At 53.9% G+C, this 14,510-nt stretch overlaps 1 protein-coding gene across 1 annotated transcript in view; it reads left to right on the forward strand.

Annotated features, from left to right (window-relative positions):
- Positions 1-14,510, forward strand: part of Ppfia4 (PTPRF interacting protein alpha 4) — a 46,143-nt gene that overhangs the window by 5,375 nt on the left and 26,258 nt on the right. The window contains exons 2-11 of the mRNA XM_032914928.1: positions 6,113-6,751; positions 9,336-9,437; positions 9,808-9,972; positions 10,254-10,328; positions 10,504-10,593; positions 11,125-11,316; positions 11,532-11,678; positions 11,887-12,021; positions 13,512-13,595; positions 13,889-14,020. Of these exons, the coding sequence (XP_032770819.1) occupies positions 6,518-6,751; positions 9,336-9,437; positions 9,808-9,972; positions 10,254-10,328; positions 10,504-10,593; positions 11,125-11,316; positions 11,532-11,678; positions 11,887-12,021; positions 13,512-13,595; positions 13,889-14,020 (1,356 nt within the window). The 5' untranslated portion in view covers positions 6,113-6,517. The remainder of the gene's footprint in view (positions 1-6,112; positions 6,752-9,335; positions 9,438-9,807; positions 9,973-10,253; positions 10,329-10,503; positions 10,594-11,124; positions 11,317-11,531; positions 11,679-11,886; positions 12,022-13,511; positions 13,596-13,888; positions 14,021-14,510) is intronic.

Raw genomic sequence — 14,510 nt, forward strand, 5'->3', positions numbered from 1 at the left:
TATACCATATGCCTCGCTTTGCCTCTTCTTTTGAAAACTATTCGTGGACACTTGTGTCAGTCGATGGCTCTGGTTAGCGTAAGATGCCTGGGATGGCTGTGCTTAGGAATGAGAGATGGAGAAGCCGAGGGCTGGGCTCGGCATCTCTGAGATGTCTGGAATGTGGAAAACGGAGGACGGACCCCAGTGTTCGCTGTGGTTGACCCAGGTCTACTGTTCCGTTGCACTGATGTTCTTTCTGGCTCTCTGGTTGAAACTTTTCATCTTAGCAAAACAGGGGAATTGTATTTAGTATCTTAATAGACGGTACTCAAACCAGGGATTGCCAAACCATGTTTTAGTATGAATGAAACCTTAATCAAGTGTCCCATAAAACAGATGTGTAATCAATGAGACAGAAGTAAGAAAAGGGGATCTGTGGGCCGCTGAGGTGGCTCAGCAGTCAAAGGTGCCATCCATGAAGACTTGACCCTCAGATCCCACAGTGGAAGGAGAGAACGGACTCCTGAGAGTTACCTATGCAAGTACACTATGGCAGAAGCTCCCCCGGCCTCACGCACATATCACACACACACACAACAACTAGAATTGAAAAAGATAAAGAAGAGAGGTTAGAGCCCTTTGAGTTGGTTCCACCCTGGCTGTCCTTGAAAGTATGTCCTATAATCGAAGCACTCTGGAGGCCAAGGCAGGTGGATCTCTTGAGTTCAAGGCTAGCCTGGTCTACAGAGTGAGTTCCAGGACAGCTAGGGCTACACAGGGAAACTCTGACTTGTAAAACTAAAAATAGAAAGAGAGGAATGAGGAGCAAGGAGAGGAGAGGAGAGGAAAGGAGGGAGGGAGGGAGGAGGGAGAGAGAGAGAGAGAGAGAGAGAGAGAGAGAGAGAGAGAGAGAGAGAGACACAGACAGACAGACAGGCAGGCAGGCAGGCATAGAACTATGCCAGAAAGTTACAATTTACAGCCTTTGGAGTTAGGAAGTTGTGACACTGGAATTGGGTGTCACAGAAGAGCTAAGCTGACAGGTGTGTAAGGGTAGACCTGGTTTCTACCAGTGTCCTGGTGTGACCGTCCACAATACTTCCATCCACTATCAAGAAGGACTTGTGTGGACTGTCCATTGTGTGCTCACAGAGGTGATATGAAGTATGTGGGAAGGAGAGACCCATCGCCGTCTTAGGGAGTAGCTGGAAAGTTGAGCTTCAGTGGCTCTGGCCCAGGAGAGCTTGTTGAGTAAGCCAGAGCCGCCTCCTGTGCCCAGCAGAGTGTGCCAGGTATTAGGGGAGCTGAGTGCTAAGGCTGGAAGCTGGTGCCAGCTTGTACTTGGGACATATTTGATACCCTTTCAGAGCCCCCTTTTGCCTGTTGTCTCCTGGAAGCCCCTTGACAACCTGTGCGCTCCCTGAAGTGTTGTGTGTTATGTCCTTCCTTTGTCAGATTTAGAAATCTGAAATTGCACAGGCAAAAATCTCATTGCTGGTCCTATAGAAGGTGCAGAGAGAACAGGACCCCTCTGAAGAGTTTGTGGCAGGCTGCTAGCTCTAGTAAATCTCATCCAAGACTTTATGCTCTGTGAATGGCTTCTAGAAGTCAGATAGATTTTGATTTTCCGACAGTATTTTGAGTGGGCCCAGACTTGAGGGCTTCGGGAGCCGTGGGTGCTGAGTTGACACAGAGTTTGTATTGCTAGGGAAGTGGTGTCTGGGCTTCACGTGTGGTGACTGGCAATTGGACTGTTAGCTATCACTCCCATCTCAGGAGAGAATAAGCACCTTCCCACGGTCACGTGACCACCCTGCTCTAGAGTCTGCCTTTAGAGAGAGAGGAGTGACCCCCACGTTGCTGGTGAGGGGCTGTGGCTTTCAGAGGGCAAGTTAAAGGACCCTAATCCTGGGCCAGGATTTCCTCCTTGGAGTTTCTTGAAGTCTTATTTTATTAGGTATGAGTGTCTAGAATCACACATGCGCTCAGTTTCTTTCACATGAAGATCTGGTGTTAGAGCTTCCAAAGCTGTCTGGTGTTCTTATACAGATGACGTAAAGAAAGCTAGTGACAGGGAGAGGTATAAGTATAGGTCTGTAAAGGGCACCCCTCACCATGGCCAGGGGATCAGATAAGACTCTGCGTGACGGGTGGGAAGTTAGAAGCGGCAGGCCAGACAAGGTCTTGGGCGTAATGAACTGAACATCATCTTCCATCCGGGAGCAGGAGAAGCTTCTGGTCAAGCAAGAAGGGTGAGCAGTCTGAGGGCATGAGCAGATGGTTGTTGCTGCCCCCGGGGGACTGAGGGCTGCCATGAGTCAGAGGAAAGTGTGGGTTGGAGTGCAGGTGAGCTGGAGGAGGGTGGGGCTGAGGCAGGAGCAAGTGATTTGGGTACTCGTGGGGCTATGGAGACGGATGAACACCGTGTGAGTGTGAAGGCACACACCTCCCCAGGTTTGAGGAGATTAGTGGAGGAAGGGTCCAAGCTGGCTCTCCACAGGCTCCTATGTGTGTGAACAGGGCATTCTCAGGGAGGACAAGATGCCTGAAGGCGATCTCTTTTGGTGTTAGGTACACCACGAATCCTGATTTTTTCCTTTTGCTCTGTCTCTGTGGGGACTTGCTTATGTGACCCCGAGTCCTGGTTCTTATATCTGAGACATGGCGAGAGGGGTTGTGTTTCCCTTGTGAGGGGCTGTGAGGGTTAAAGGACCACTGCCCTGGCACATGAGGAACGCCTTGTGCATCACAGTGGTGACCATCGTCTTCAACTTTCTGAGTCACCACCTCCATCCCTTAGTCTAGGGTATGTAAGAGCCTCTTCTTGTCCTGCTAGCTTTAGAGATGCTCGACCTTTGCCCAGCTCATGGCAGGAGCTCAGTTTCCAGCAGCTTTGCTGTGGCCCGGTACCCTTTGCTGAGCTGGGCAAGTGGTGAGGCTTGCCATCTGGTCGGGCAGTGGGGAGCCAGGCCTGTGTGAACGTATGGCCAGCTAGAGAGCGTCAGACTGGAGAGTCCATCCCTCCTGTATGTTACGGAAAAACGGGGGCGGGGGGGGGTGACTTTGGGGAAGCCAGAGATGCCTTGGAGATTGGCTTTTATGCTTATGGAGTCAGAGGCCTACTTCTCAGGCACCCCTCCCTCGTAACACACACTCACACCCACCTACTCACTCTTGAGCCTTCTGCCGTTCACAGCCTGCCCCACACCCTTCCTGGCAGATTCCCTTGCAAATGCTGGCTCTGGGGCCTGGCACTTTTGCCTCTGAATCAAGACCTGTGAGTTTGGGAGTTGCAACTTCTGCTAAGCTGAGATGATAATTGCACTATTTAAAGCAGGCCCTGGAACCAGGGAAGCCAGGCGTCTCCATGTGGCTTCTGCTTACCCGCTCCTGTAGTGGTTGGGGTGGGTAGGGGGTCCTGCACGGACCTCTAAGGGTTTCTGCCTGGCACCTTTCTCTGGGTTCATCTCCAGCCAGCTCTACGTGCCATCTCACTAGAGGAAGTGGAGCTGCCACCTGGCACCTGGCTTGCGGGGAGGCTGGGGAAAGGTTTTTGGCTGCAAAGTCAGATTCTCAGTTGTCAGAGTGGCCAGGAGGACGTGGGGAGGCTGGGCTGGACCACATAGCCAGGATCTTACACAGATATCCCGGTCTCATCTGCGGACTCTAGCATGGTTCTTAGAAGAGACTTTTCAGACGAGATGGGGTCGCCATTTCGTGATATGGCTTCAAACAGAAGGAGCTCTTCAGAGCCACTCCCAGGCTTTCATTTGCCCAAGATGATGGCAATTCCTTCTCTGCTTTCTCCTCAAAGCCAGACAAAACAAGGGATGCAGGCTCCATGCACCCCACTGGCCTCTGGTAGAACTGCACCCCAGATTTCCCAGGTCTGGCCCTAGACTTTTTCATTTGTGCTATACTGTAGGCTCCCCGAGAACCTGGCACTGAAGCCATCTGCAGGGTGCTAAGAGGGTGCTCCCTCTCCCCACCCACTCCCTCCCCCTTTCCCTTCTCTCCCTCCAACCCCCCCCTATTGACCAAGACGCACATAGTAGGCCTTGCACATAGTAGGTAAGCCCTGTACCACTGAGCCAAGCTCCATACTGTTCTTGTCTACAGGACTGCTTCTACGCTTTCAACAAACACCCCCCTCAAAAAACCCCTATGTGGTTGTGGGGGGCTACAGAGAGAGTGTGAGTGCATTGTTGATAGTTTGGAGAGGGAAGGTGGGGGTCTTGGACCCATTGAGTCTCTCAGTCTGGAGCACTCAGGGTGAAGGGGCTCTGAAGCACTGGGCGGGAGAAATTTTGGGGAAATTGCTGCTGTTAGCATCCCCTAGGGCAGTTTATCAGCCTGGAGTAGCTGTCCATCCTGTATTCCCAGCTGCTCTGAGGCGGGGAGGGAGCATAGGCTGTCTGACCACAACTTTCCACCTCTGTCCTGCTGGTGGAAAGGATCTCCACGAGAAGAGTTCATATCTATTTCTCTGTCTGGGAGCAGATGTGTTTGCCCTAGGTCTTTCCTTGTTCCTTTGTCTGCCCCTGCCAGGCCCCCTGTGCGTGTGTGCATGTGTGTATGTGCATGTGTGTGTGTGTGTGTGTGTGTGTGTGTGTGTGTGTGTGCGTGTGTGTGTGTTTGTATGTGTGTGTGTGCGTGCCTGTGTGTGTGTTTGTATGTGTGTGTGTGTGCGCACACGTGTCTGTGTGTGTGTGTGCATGTGTGTGTGCGTGCGTGTGTGTGTGTTTGTATGTGTGTGTGTGCGCACGCGTGTCTGTGTGTGTTTGTATGTGTGTGTGTGTGTGTGTGTGTGTGTGTGTGTGTGTGTGTGTGTGTGTTACTGGCTTGAACTGTGGCACCTCTGGCTGTGAGTGCTGGGGTTTTCCAGCTGCTTCTCTGTCTTCTCCTTACTACAAGTTTGCCTGTTTTACCAGCACACTGTTTTTCTCTGTTGATTCGACGCTGCCAGTAGCCCACGTCGGGTCTCACTCATACAGGATCTCGCCCCTCCCCAGCTGCTTGCCTCACCTGTTGAAGTGTACATGGGTTGCCCTATGTCTTTAGAAACGGTGTGGGTGAGGTGGGAAGGACCGCTCTACTTATGGTCTCCAGAGTAGCAACCATTCATTGTATTGGAACCTTTGTGCGGTTTCAGAGTTCTCCAGTGGATGACCCGAGGACATACCCTGTGAGAACCAATGAAGCTCGTGGCCTAGCCCTGGGCAGGGAGGTTGAAAGCTGACAGGGGGCAGAGAACTTCCCAGCTGTGTCCTAATTTCCATGTCCAGCCTTCCTGTGCTGTGACCACTGGGCCTCATGACCTGGCTGGTGACTTCTGGTAGCACCAGCAGTGGGTAATTACCCTGACCAAGGGAGTAGATTGCCGGCTATGAGTAGGCCGCCTCACACAAGGTCTCCCTCCGGAAGCACCCCTTTTTGTTCCCATCTCCATAAGGACATGGGGATCTTTGTCATTCAATCTCTGACAAAGAGGTGGGGGCTATGAGCATACTAGTCTGCGTGCATTAGCCTTGGCAGACTTCACAAGAGGGAAGTGACAAACCAGCCTCATCCCTGACTTATGGGCATCCTAGCAGGTCAGCGCTCTCTGCCTGTCTTACTGTCCAGCCTGAGCCTCCATAAGACCTCAGCCATGTTATAGGAGTCCAGCCTCTGGGGATCTCCCATCCACAAAGCCCTTTAACCCTTTCTGTGCCTGTCTTTGCTTGAATGTGGGAGAGGAGGCTATGGGGGGCAGCGAGAGACCCCATTTCCTCTCCTTCCACCTTCAGGTCTCAGGAGGACTCTGGGCAGCCTGCCGGCTGCTCCCCTACCGCTGACTGAATCATTTCTATATTTGGCCAGCAAGCCACGTGGGTGGGAACCACTGTGGCTGCACTTCTGACAGCTGCAGGGGGTTGGGGGGGGCAGGGGCTGCAGGCACAGAGGCTAGGCAGGAGGCATGTGCATTCTGTGAGGAAACCAAGGAGGTGCCACCAAAGTGAGTAAGCCCTGAGAAGGCAGGGCCAACACCCCTCATCCTCTCTCACTCTGGTTCAGGGCCTGCGTCCTGTGCCCTTCCCCCATGCCTGCTCTCTTCAGCTGGTTCTCACAACACTCTCTTCTCCCACAGACCACACCGCCCTCCAGAAACCATGGGTGTTGCTAGACCCAGCTGGGATCCTGCCAAGCTCTGGTGCTCAGTCTAAGACAAGGGCTGCCTTCCAGCCCTGTTCGCCCAGCCTGTCATGGCCACACGCCGATGCCTCCCGCTCGTGTGGGGACACAGGGCACCCAGCCCCAACCCTGAAAGGTTAAGCCAGGCCTTCTGGCTCCATTCCACAGGGACACTGCAGGCCCGAGGCTCCTTTCAGAGCAAGAGCAACTGATGCCATGGGAGAAGCCCCTACCCAACTGTCCACTTGCCTGGCACTGCCTGTTCTGAGACCCACGCCCTGGGTCCTTCTGCAGGTGCCAACCCTGTGAGCTCCCTCCCACCCCCTGACCCGACACTGAGAAGCCTCTCTCCATTCCCATCATGTGTGAGGTGATGCCCACAATCAATGAGGGGGACCCTCTGGGGCCCCCCCACGGTGCCGATGCTGACGCCAACTTTGAGCAGTTGATGGTGAACATGCTGGATGAGCGAGAGAAGTTGCTGGAGTCCCTTCGGGAGAGTCAGGAAACTTTGGTAGCCACACAGAGCCGGCTCCAGGATGCCCTTCACGAGCGAGACCAGCTCCAGCGCCACCTGAACTCTGCCCTTCCCCAGGTAAGGTTCCAGACTCTCCCCAGCTCCTCTGAATTTGTCACCATTAGGCCCTTCACTCTCAGCATCATTTGCATATTGGATCCTGGAGTTCACAGAGTTTTGGTCTTCATGTTTCTACGTAAACCCTTTCCCTCCTAAGTGCTGCCGCCTAGATGGGCTTCACCTGGAGTAGTGAATGCAGAAAGAAAATCTGGCCGTAGGGAGCCCAGACGACCAGTAGGTGGCACCCTAGACTGGAAAGAAACCTCCTTTCTGAGTTGGCAGGGAGGGGACTTGAGGGAAGCAGAGTTGGGAGAAGCAGTAGAGATCATCCTTCGTTTCTGGTTTCCCCACGGCACAGATGAGGATGAGAGACCTCACACAGGTAACCATGGCTGAGCTGAACCTCAGAGCCAGGGCGTCCCATTCCGTGGTCCTCAGCAACACGTCCAGCAGCTACAACTTAGTCACCGTTTATTTACTGTGCACCTCCATTGGGCTCGTCTTTCTTTATTGATTATCAGCAGATTCCCACAGAAGCTCACACAGTTAGTGCCATCACCCTGTTCTGTCAGTGGTGAAACGGAAGCCTAGGGGGAATCAGTCAGCTGCATATTGCTCTTCAGGGGGGTAAATCGCAGCAGGAGGGCTGTGTCCAACTCCCACCCCCATTGTTGGTTGTCTGTCTTATTTCCTCTTCAACACATGGACTCTGGAAATCTGAGTCTGCCTTGCCCATCACAGGCCCTGGGTAATATATGCAAGGTTGGGCTGGAGAGATGGCTTAGTGGTTAAGAGCACTGACTGCTCTTCCAGAGGTCCTGAGTTCAAATCCCAGCAACTACATGGTGGCTCACAACCATCTGTAATGGGATCTGATGCCCTCCTCTGGTGGGTCTGAGGACAGTGACGGTATACTCATATACATAAAATAAATAAATAAAAAATTATATGCAATGTAACATAGCTAACTGGGGAGAACTGAGATTTGATTCCTGGTTGTCTCAACCTTTTATATTCAGAGCTTCATTGTGGGGGAGGGCACACAGAGATGGGCAAGGATCTGATGGTTTTCAGGGAGGGACATTTCCATTCAGAGTGTGGAAAGACCCTGAGGAGGCTAAACCCTTTGGAGATGGCCTTTGGAAGTGGAATGTGACCTCATTAGGGGGTGACAGAGGCTGTGTAAGAGAAGACAGTCCCTGCCTGGTAAAAGTGTGGTCCTTAGGTGGTTTGTTGATGTTTGGAAACAGTAGGCTACCCAGGTGGACTAAGTCTTAGGGTACACAGATAAGAGCCAGGCGAGAATGGTCTGAAAACTGGGAGGAGTTTGTCCTTCACTTTGTGGATGGTCTTGTCCTTTAGGGGAGTCTCCTGGTAGCTGGCTATCACATGAGTTAGAGCTGGAAAGGAAGACCACAGCATGCGGGGTAGAGAAACAGGGCAGCTGCCCAGCCTGGGGCCAGAGGAGAGCAGGGTGTAGCCCATTAGGGATGGATGGTATGGTGAGATGAGGGCATTCCCTCAAGTCCTTTCTCTAGGTATAGGGGTGTGTGTGTCCCCGTATAGGTGTATGCGTGCAGGCTGAGGGACAAAGCAGCGTCAGGCTCAGGCCTCAGCTTCCAGAGAATGAAATATTGAGCTTTCCTTCTCTTTGGCTGCCAGCCTAGATAGAAAGGTAGAAATCAGGACTGGGGTGAGAAGTCCTCGGTTTCTCCCGCTCTGGCTCTCTGGTCTCTTGCCACTTCCCACAACTCTTCCTTCCCCTTTGCCTGGTCTGCAGTGACAAGTGCTTTGAGAGTCCTGCCTGTGGTTACAAATCCTTGGTATTTTCAGGGGGGATCACGGAGGAGGGGTGGGGCCCCAGCCTCTGCAGTATGCGTGAACTTCATGGCCACAGGATGCAGCCACTCACCCCTCTGAGGATGGTTTTGAGGACAGTGATGCCATCAGGCTGGTGGGGTGTGGTGGGCCTGGAACTTCAAGGGTGAGCACTCTTCCCTAGTTGCTTGTCCCCATTGAAGAGCAGGGCTTGCAAAGACCTCTACATGGCAGTGTGGGGAGTTCCCCCTAGGAAGGGACAGCTAGTATATGCCACCAGGTGGGGAGCTGTAGCTTTGACTGGATTGAATAGGGCCCCCGGAAGCCAGGGTGGACGTCCCAGGGCTGTGTGCCCTTCCGCTCTCACGTGGGTCCTCCAACCTATTTATTATATTAGCCGTCTGTAGCCTGGGAGGCCCTGGGGAGGGGCTGAAAGGAAACTCCGGGGAATCATGCACACGTGAGCTGTATATATCACCTTCTATAGGGTGAATGTAGTATGGTCACTGGCGACCGGAGAGGCAGGCCTAGCAGGGCAGACTCAGTGACGTAGTTTCTGTATGCAGTCCCGTTCCTTGGAATCCTAATATGTTCTTCATCTCCGGAAGCACAGGCTAGCTGCAGGCTCCCTGCACTGCAGGGGTTGGGGGGGGGAGCAGGGTGGGATTTGAGGGAGGTGGGCAGATAAGAGGGTGAATGAGAGAAACCTTCCATGTACTTGGGTATGCAGGGCACCAGCTGGAGGTGAACCCCAAGCACTGAAGGGCTCTGGGGGGGATTTCAGGAATTTGCCACTTTAACTCGGGAGCTAAGCATGTGTCGGGAGCAGCTTCTGGAGCGGGAGGAAGAGATATCTGAGCTGAAAGCAGAACGGAATAACACCAGGGTAAGTAAGGGGTGGCCTGGTGTGTGTGTGTGTGTGTGTGTGTGTGTGTGTGTGTGTGTGTGTGTGCGCGCGCACATCCTACCAAAGGAGCAGGCGACAGCTTGGCTGAGCGGGTTCTGCCTCCCATCCTGGGGTTATGGGCAGACCGGTGGTGCTTAGTTCCCAGCACTGGGTTCTTACTTGTGGTTCCTGGGTCACAACAGGGTTGAAGTTCTGGGGAAGAGGCCAGGATAGCCGAGCTGGGGTCAGATGTTTAATTGAGGAGAAGCTCATTGTGGACATTGTGTTTGGTGACCCCGTGGGCCCTGCTTTGTAGTCCTTGGGGAACATATCCACGGTCCTCTTTCCTTCCCCCTCTGCTCTCTGCCAGCTGCTTCTGGAACATCTGGAATGCCTCGTGTCCCGCCATGAGCGGTCATTGCGAATGACAGTGGTAAAACGCCAGGCCCAGTCACCTTCAGGTGTCTCCAGCGAGGTGGAGGTGCTGAAGGCCCTCAAGTCACTATTTGAGCACCACAAGGCCCTGGATGAGAAGGTACCCAGCTGCTCCACCCTTTCCCTAGCTCACCCAGGCCTCCCTGAGCCTCCTATACTCCTTCCTGTGTTTCTATGCACCCGTTGTTAAGGAGCTTGTCTTCCAGCTGCAGGACTCCTACCATTGGCCTGGTTGCCAACCTACTAGGTTCCCTGCTGGGCCTTTGCCTCTCCACAGACCCTTCACATTCTCCCACGAGGCAGACCAAGCCTACGCTGGCTGCCCCAGCCCGACTTCTCTGGAGTAGCTTTCTTCCCCACATCTCTCCTTACCCTGGGCAGGTTCGAGAGCGGCTCCGGGCAGCTCTAGAGCGAGTTACCACCTTGGAGGAGCAGTTGGCAGGAGCTCACCAGCAGGTAAGCTGCAGTGTCCCACTGAGAAAGCCAGCTGGTTACCCTCTTTGTCCCATAGCATTCCTTATCAGATATCTGCCTGCTGCTGCTGCTGCTGGGGACTGGTAGCTGAAGGGTGTTTTTCTAGGTCTCTTCTGTGACTCGTTTCTCTTTTTCCTTGTGGGGCTGTGTCTTATAGGTGTCTGCCCTGCAGCAGGGGGCAGGAATTCGGGATGGAGTGGCAGAAGAGGAAGGAACTGTGGATCTGGGACCAAAACGCCTGTGGAAAGTGGGTCATGGGGAATCGTTTAACAGGAGCCTGTATTCCACAGCACAGGAAGGGGAGGGCCCGCCTGCCTAGGCTCAGCTGGATGTTGCTTGAATTAAGCTTGGGGTGTCCTATACTCTTCCCACTCCTCTCTCCCCTCCTCACTCCTCAGCAAGGTCATCTATAGGTTTTCAGTTTTGTGCTACCGCACATGATAAGCACGTCCACACATCTTCCTGCGTGTGAGCATCAGGCAAGCTTCCTTAGGTTTCTAAGCCTTTCTAACCCTTATCTACCCCTTCCTGGGTTACAAGAGGTGGAGCTTGAAGGAAAAACTAGAAACATATTTTTTTAAAAAGATACAGAGGAGACCATGGGTATTTGGCCATTATCAGGAATGAGCTACTAGGCTTAGTGGGAGGAAGACGTACCTGATCCTGGGACAGAGCTACGACTGTGGGTGTGGGTCCCTTCCTGCCAGCCTCTCTGGGATGGAGCAGGGTAGGGGTGGGCTTCTCTGACTCCTTGGCTGATGGCTCGCTGTCCCTGGAGGATGACACTGGCCGTGTGGAAGAACTGCAAGGACTCTTGGAGAAGCAAAACTATGAGTTGAGCCAGGCCCGGGAGCGGCTGGTCACCCTGAGTGCAACTGTGACTGAGCTTGAGGAGGACCTGGGCACAGCCCGCCGAGACCTCATCAAGTCAGAGGAGCTGAGTGGCAAGCATCAGCGCGACCTCCGAGAGGTAGGTGAGGAGGCCCAGGCCTGCTCTAGGCAACTGCATCTTGCTGGGTACAGGCGTTGACCCTTGGGAGGGTCCAGTGTGAGGAGGGAAATGGGAGGATTGGGCCAAGGCCAGACACTGTCCGGCGGAGCACAGATCACTGGCCTTTCTGGGCCGGCGCAGCCAGGTGTTAGCAGACTGGTGACCTTTCCTCCCCTAACCTCTGCTCCGCCCAGGCTCTGGCTCAGAAGGAGGACATGGAAGAACGAATCACCACCCTGGAGAAGCGCTACTTGGCTGCTCAGCGAGAGGCCACATCCATCCATGACCTCAATGACAAACTGGAGAATGAGCTAGCCAACAAGGAGTCCCTGCACCGCCAGGTAACTCCGCTAGATGGAGTGGGGTGACGTTGTACCTGACTGGAGGGGGAGACCATTCTTTGGTGGCCACTTGGGAAAGAGGAAGCCAGGAACCTTGGACAGGAAAGAACCAAGAGTCCTCTGGCCTGTCACCTGCTCCCTGCTGGGGCCGGGGTGGAGATGGGCACCTAGCGCTCGTCTTGACTTGCTTCCTTCTTTGCATTGCTAGTGTGAGGAGAAAGCCCGGCATCTGCAGGAGCTGTTGGAAGTGGCAGAGCAGAAGCTGCAGCAGACCATGCGCAAGGCAGAGACCCTGCCAGAGGTGGAGGCCGAGCTGTCTCAGAGAATTGCAGCTCTCACCAAGGCAAGTGGCCAGGGGCCTGAGGTCTCCTCTCCTCTCCTATGTCCTAGGCTCTTTTGGAGCCCGGGAGACACATCAGGCTGGGGGCCAGGGAGTTGCTCCCCACAGTGAGACACCATTAAACAGTACCTTGAGTCCTTCAGTCTCTCAGTTGGGAAGGTAATCCTGGCCTTCGCTCCTTTGTTTTGTTTTGTTTTGTTTTTTGAGATAGTTTCTCTGTGTAGCCTTGTCTGTCTGTCTGTCCTGGAACTCAGAGGCTGGCCTCAAACTCAGAGATCCACCAGGCTTAAGGCAGAGTCCTTTAAGGAGAAGCCACTACAGGGACACAGAGGACACTTTCATCATCATCTGGGCCATTCCAGCTGATGCCTCTTTTTTGTTTGAGGATGTAGGATTTTCATCTCAGAAAGATGAAACCCAAGGAGCGGGGTACCATCAAAGCGGGAGCAGGTAGAGTTTTAGGATGAGCACATCCTTCTTTACCAAAACTGAAGCATTTTTGGCTCGGAGAGCATCTCTGGTTGCTTGAAGGCTGCAGCTTTAGAACGAAGCAGAGGTGGATATAAGTTTACCTAATGGAGAGGGAACTGTGGAGCAATAGTTCCTGAGAGGTGAGCAGGCTAGAGACCAGCAGGCTCTGGAAGAGGAGGAAATGCTTGCACCCAGACCTGTGACAGCTTAGCCAAAGAGTAATCCTGTCACATATGATGGGAGACTGTGTGGGGGTGCAAATGTGTGATCCCCGTAGCTCTCCCTAAACCCTGGGGTTACTGGAACCACTGTTGGCGTGAGCACTTGGCCTGACGTTTACAGACTTCCAGTGTGGCAGATGGGTCCTCCAAGGACTGAACTTACAGCCCAACAGTGCCTCCGAAGACCAGGACCATATCTGCTTCGGCCACCGACTGTCCCTGTGATCTGAACCTCTCCCTAACGGCACCTCAGTTTCCTTACCTCTATGATGGCGGAACCGTCAGGGTAGCCACTGTGATCTTTGCAGACCTAGAGAGAGGCACTCGATTTAAGTCACAGTAGAAGATGTCGTGTGGGGGTTGCTGGGCAATAACTGACAGGAAGGGATGAGCCCAAGTGAGTCATAGCAGGAGGATTTAAAGAAAGGGTTTCCTGACTGAGAGGGATGCAATGTTCTGGGTACAGATACAACAGGGTCTCCATCTCTGGAGGCCACGGGCAGGAATGGCTAGCTGGTTCAGTAGTAAATGTAATTGCCACAGCGAGATTCTGGCAATCTTGCTGCACTTCAGCATTTACCATGGTTTATTCCCTTTAGTCCTTGTGAGGGTCCAATGGGCATAAGTTTTAAGGTTAGCCCTGGGCAGGAAGGAGACGGGAAAAGGGTAGCCCAGTTCTGCTCCACGATGATGGGAGAGCTGATCCTGAGACCCTCATTCCCAAGACCATCATGACACCAGGTTATGTGGCATATGGGGCCCAAGCAGATCTCCAAGGTGACCGACTGTCCGTGCACCTAGGCTGAGGAACGTCATGGCAACATTGAGGAACATCTGCGGCAGCTGGAAGGGCAGCTGGAGGAGAAGAACCAGGAGCTGGCAAGGGTGAGGGCACCAGTCAGCCATCTTGGCCTCCTCTCTGCCTCCAGGGCAGGCTTACAGGGCGGTCTGTGGAGGGGCACAGAGGAAAGACCAGGCCGGGAGAGATCATGTGTATGTGTGTAGGGGGGGTTGGGGGGGGCAGGAGGAGGCTCACAGAGTGGGAGGAGCTGGTTGGAAGAGCTGACAGAGGGGACAGGTGAGAGGCACAGAGCCCTGGTGGAAATGGGTGGTTCTGGAAGAGGGTGGTGGTGACAAGGCCCTGAGGAGACCTAGTACAAGATGGATGGGCTGTGCAGGTGCGCCAGCGGGAGAAGATGAACGAGGACCACAACAAGCGGCTGTCAGACACCGTGGACCGGTTGCTTAGTGAGTCCAACGAGCGCCTGCAGCTCCACCTCAAGGAGCGAATGGCTGCCCTGGAGGAGAAGGTGAGGAAGGAGGCTGGGGCAGACAGAGTGGGCAGGGTGGGCTGTGGCTACCTGAAGGGTCTGAGTCAGGGTAGAGCCCAGTGGACTGGAGAAGCGGGATTGTGAGGAGATAGAATGTGTGGTGGTGGGGGGAAGGGCATATCAAAAAAGCACACCGTTAAAGCCATCTGAGGCCCAACTGGGGAAGGGGGGAGCATTTCTGGCTAGAGCGAGCCATGCTGGCCTGGAGAGGTAGGCTGGGAGAGGAAGACACCTGAGATCGGGTCACTGGCCAGTCAGGACCCCTAGCTCACAGATGCTCTCAGAACAGGTTGACCCAGGAGTTGGCGAACTCCTGGTGTCACACAGAAGAGCTACAGGACCACAAGGTGCCCAGCTGCTGGCTAGCCCTGCTCGAGTGGGAGGGCCAAAGGCACAGTGCCTGGTGCTCATGCAGCTGCACTGTGCTAGCCTCTCTTAGTTCACGCACACACGATGCTATCGCCCGCCC

This window comes from Rattus rattus, chromosome 10 (assembly GCF_011064425.1).
Source record: "Rattus rattus isolate New Zealand chromosome 10, Rrattus_CSIRO_v1, whole genome shotgun sequence".
Lineage (NCBI taxonomy): Eukaryota > Metazoa > Chordata > Mammalia > Rodentia > Muridae > Rattus > Rattus rattus.